The 1689-nt window shown below is 38.5% G+C and overlaps 1 protein-coding gene across 1 annotated transcript; it reads left to right on the forward strand.

Annotated features, from left to right (window-relative positions):
• Positions 1–298: 298 nt before the first annotated feature.
• Positions 299–1466, forward strand: LOC107908398 (heat stress transcription factor B-4). Its single transcript, XM_016835565.1, has 2 exons — positions 299–547; positions 699–1466. Exons 1-2 carry the CDS (start codon positions 299–301, stop codon positions 1464–1466), a joined length of 1017 nt encoding a protein of 338 aa, XP_016691054.1.
• Positions 1467–1689: the final 223 nt, after the last annotated feature.

The following is a 1689-nucleotide window of genomic DNA, read 5'->3' on the forward strand; positions in this document are numbered from 1 at the left end:
TAAGCTTGTCAAAAACAGTAAGTAATTACCTAAACATCACCTACCTCCACTAATGACATGGAAACTTGAAATTTTGGCTTGTAAACTTACACAAAGTTGTGTTTACAGCTCATACATAAGCTAATTACATCAGTCAACAATCTAACTTAGTTAGAAATGAACTAAGATTACATTTCATTGACTAGGAATTACAAAATAAACAAAATAAGCTTGCATCAGCAGCTCCTGCATGACTTGGTCTTCATGGCCTGCATGCTGTCGAGTTTGCTGCATGCTGAACCAACTTCATCATCTTTCAATGGCTCTGGTGCTTGACAACTGTGAAGAGATATTGCTCTCCCTAGACTCCCACAAGTCAGTGCCGGCACCATTCCTCACTAAAACCTACCAACTAGTAGATGATCCCACCACAGATAAAATAGTTTCATGGGGTGAAGATGATACTACTTTCGTAGTATGGGGACCTCCTGAGTTTGCTCGTGATCTCCTTCCAAATTACTTCAAGCACAATAATTTCTCTAGCTTTGTCAGACAACTTAACACTTACGTAAATACTCGATCTTAGCCTCTTCCAAGAAATCTTCTATGGCTAATATATATTCCTTTTACTTTTTTTAAAAAAATTTGGTGAAATGTTTTGCTTTTTTCTGTTCTTGCATTGATCTGGGTTTTCGGTTTTGCTTTGTTAATAAAAATAGGGTTTTAGGAAGATTGTACCAGACAGATGGGAGTTTGGCAATGAGTTCTTCAAGAAAGGAGAAAAACAGTTGCTTTGTGACATCCATAGACGAAAAACTTCTCAGCCACAAGAGGCTATAAACCATCATTACCACTCGCATTCTCCTTTGGTTAATGCCCCGAGTTTCTTCCCATTTCCAAGCCGAGTCAGCATCTCTCCAGCTGCCTCAGATGAACAAGCCAACTGGTGTGACTCACCAAGAGTAGGTACTGGAGTCTCAGTTTTTGGAGGCTATAACAGCTCAATCGCTGCTCTATCAGAGGACAATGAGAAGCTAAGAAGAAGAAACAATTTGCTTACTTCTGAACTTGCCCAAATGAGAAAGCTTTACAACGATATTATCTATTTTGTTCAAAACCATGTTAAACATGTCACTCCCAGTAATCCATACCCTCCTAATATGCTTCTGTGTGGATCTCAATCTGCTGCTAATAGCTCATTGTTGCAAAAGCATTTGAACCAGCTTCTTGGGTATTATCCAAATAGCACAAAGCCAGCCCAAGTTCAGTTTTTGAACACTCCAACTGCTGCATCAAAGAGCTCCTTGACAATTTTGGAAGAAACAAGCAGAAATAGTTGCAAAACAAAGGTATTTGGTGTGCCTTTACATTCAAAGAAGAGATTGCACCCGGAGTGTGGTGCAACCAACAGTGAGACTAACAAGGTACGTTTGGTCTTGGAAAATAAAGATTTAGGGTTGAATCTCATGCCTCCTTCTACATGTTAGTTTCCCATATCCAATCAAGATTATTCTATCTTCCTTCTGTGGATGTTTCCGAACTGCAACTGTGTATATCATATCAGTGCTGGTAAATGAAGGTGGGTTTTGGTTAGAGTGAAGGTGAAAAAGAAAGTTCAAAATCTCAACGCCAATCTTTTTTTTCTTTAATGTTCTTCAGTTTACTATTGGTACCATTTATTACTCATACTCTTCTTTTATCCTTTATTCA

Source organism: Gossypium hirsutum, chromosome D02 (genome assembly GCF_007990345.1).
Source record: "Gossypium hirsutum isolate 1008001.06 chromosome D02, Gossypium_hirsutum_v2.1, whole genome shotgun sequence".
In the NCBI taxonomy this organism is placed as follows: Eukaryota; Viridiplantae; Streptophyta; class Magnoliopsida; order Malvales; family Malvaceae; genus Gossypium; species Gossypium hirsutum.

Coding starts and splice junctions, on each gene's coding strand:
- LOC107908398 (XM_016835565.1), top strand. CDS start 299: ATGGCTCTGGTGCTTGACAACTGTGAAGAGATATTGCTCTCCCTAGAC. Junction 548..698: donor TCAGACAACTTAACACTTAC/GTAAATACTCGA, acceptor TAATAAAAATAG/GGTTTTAGGAAGATTGTACC.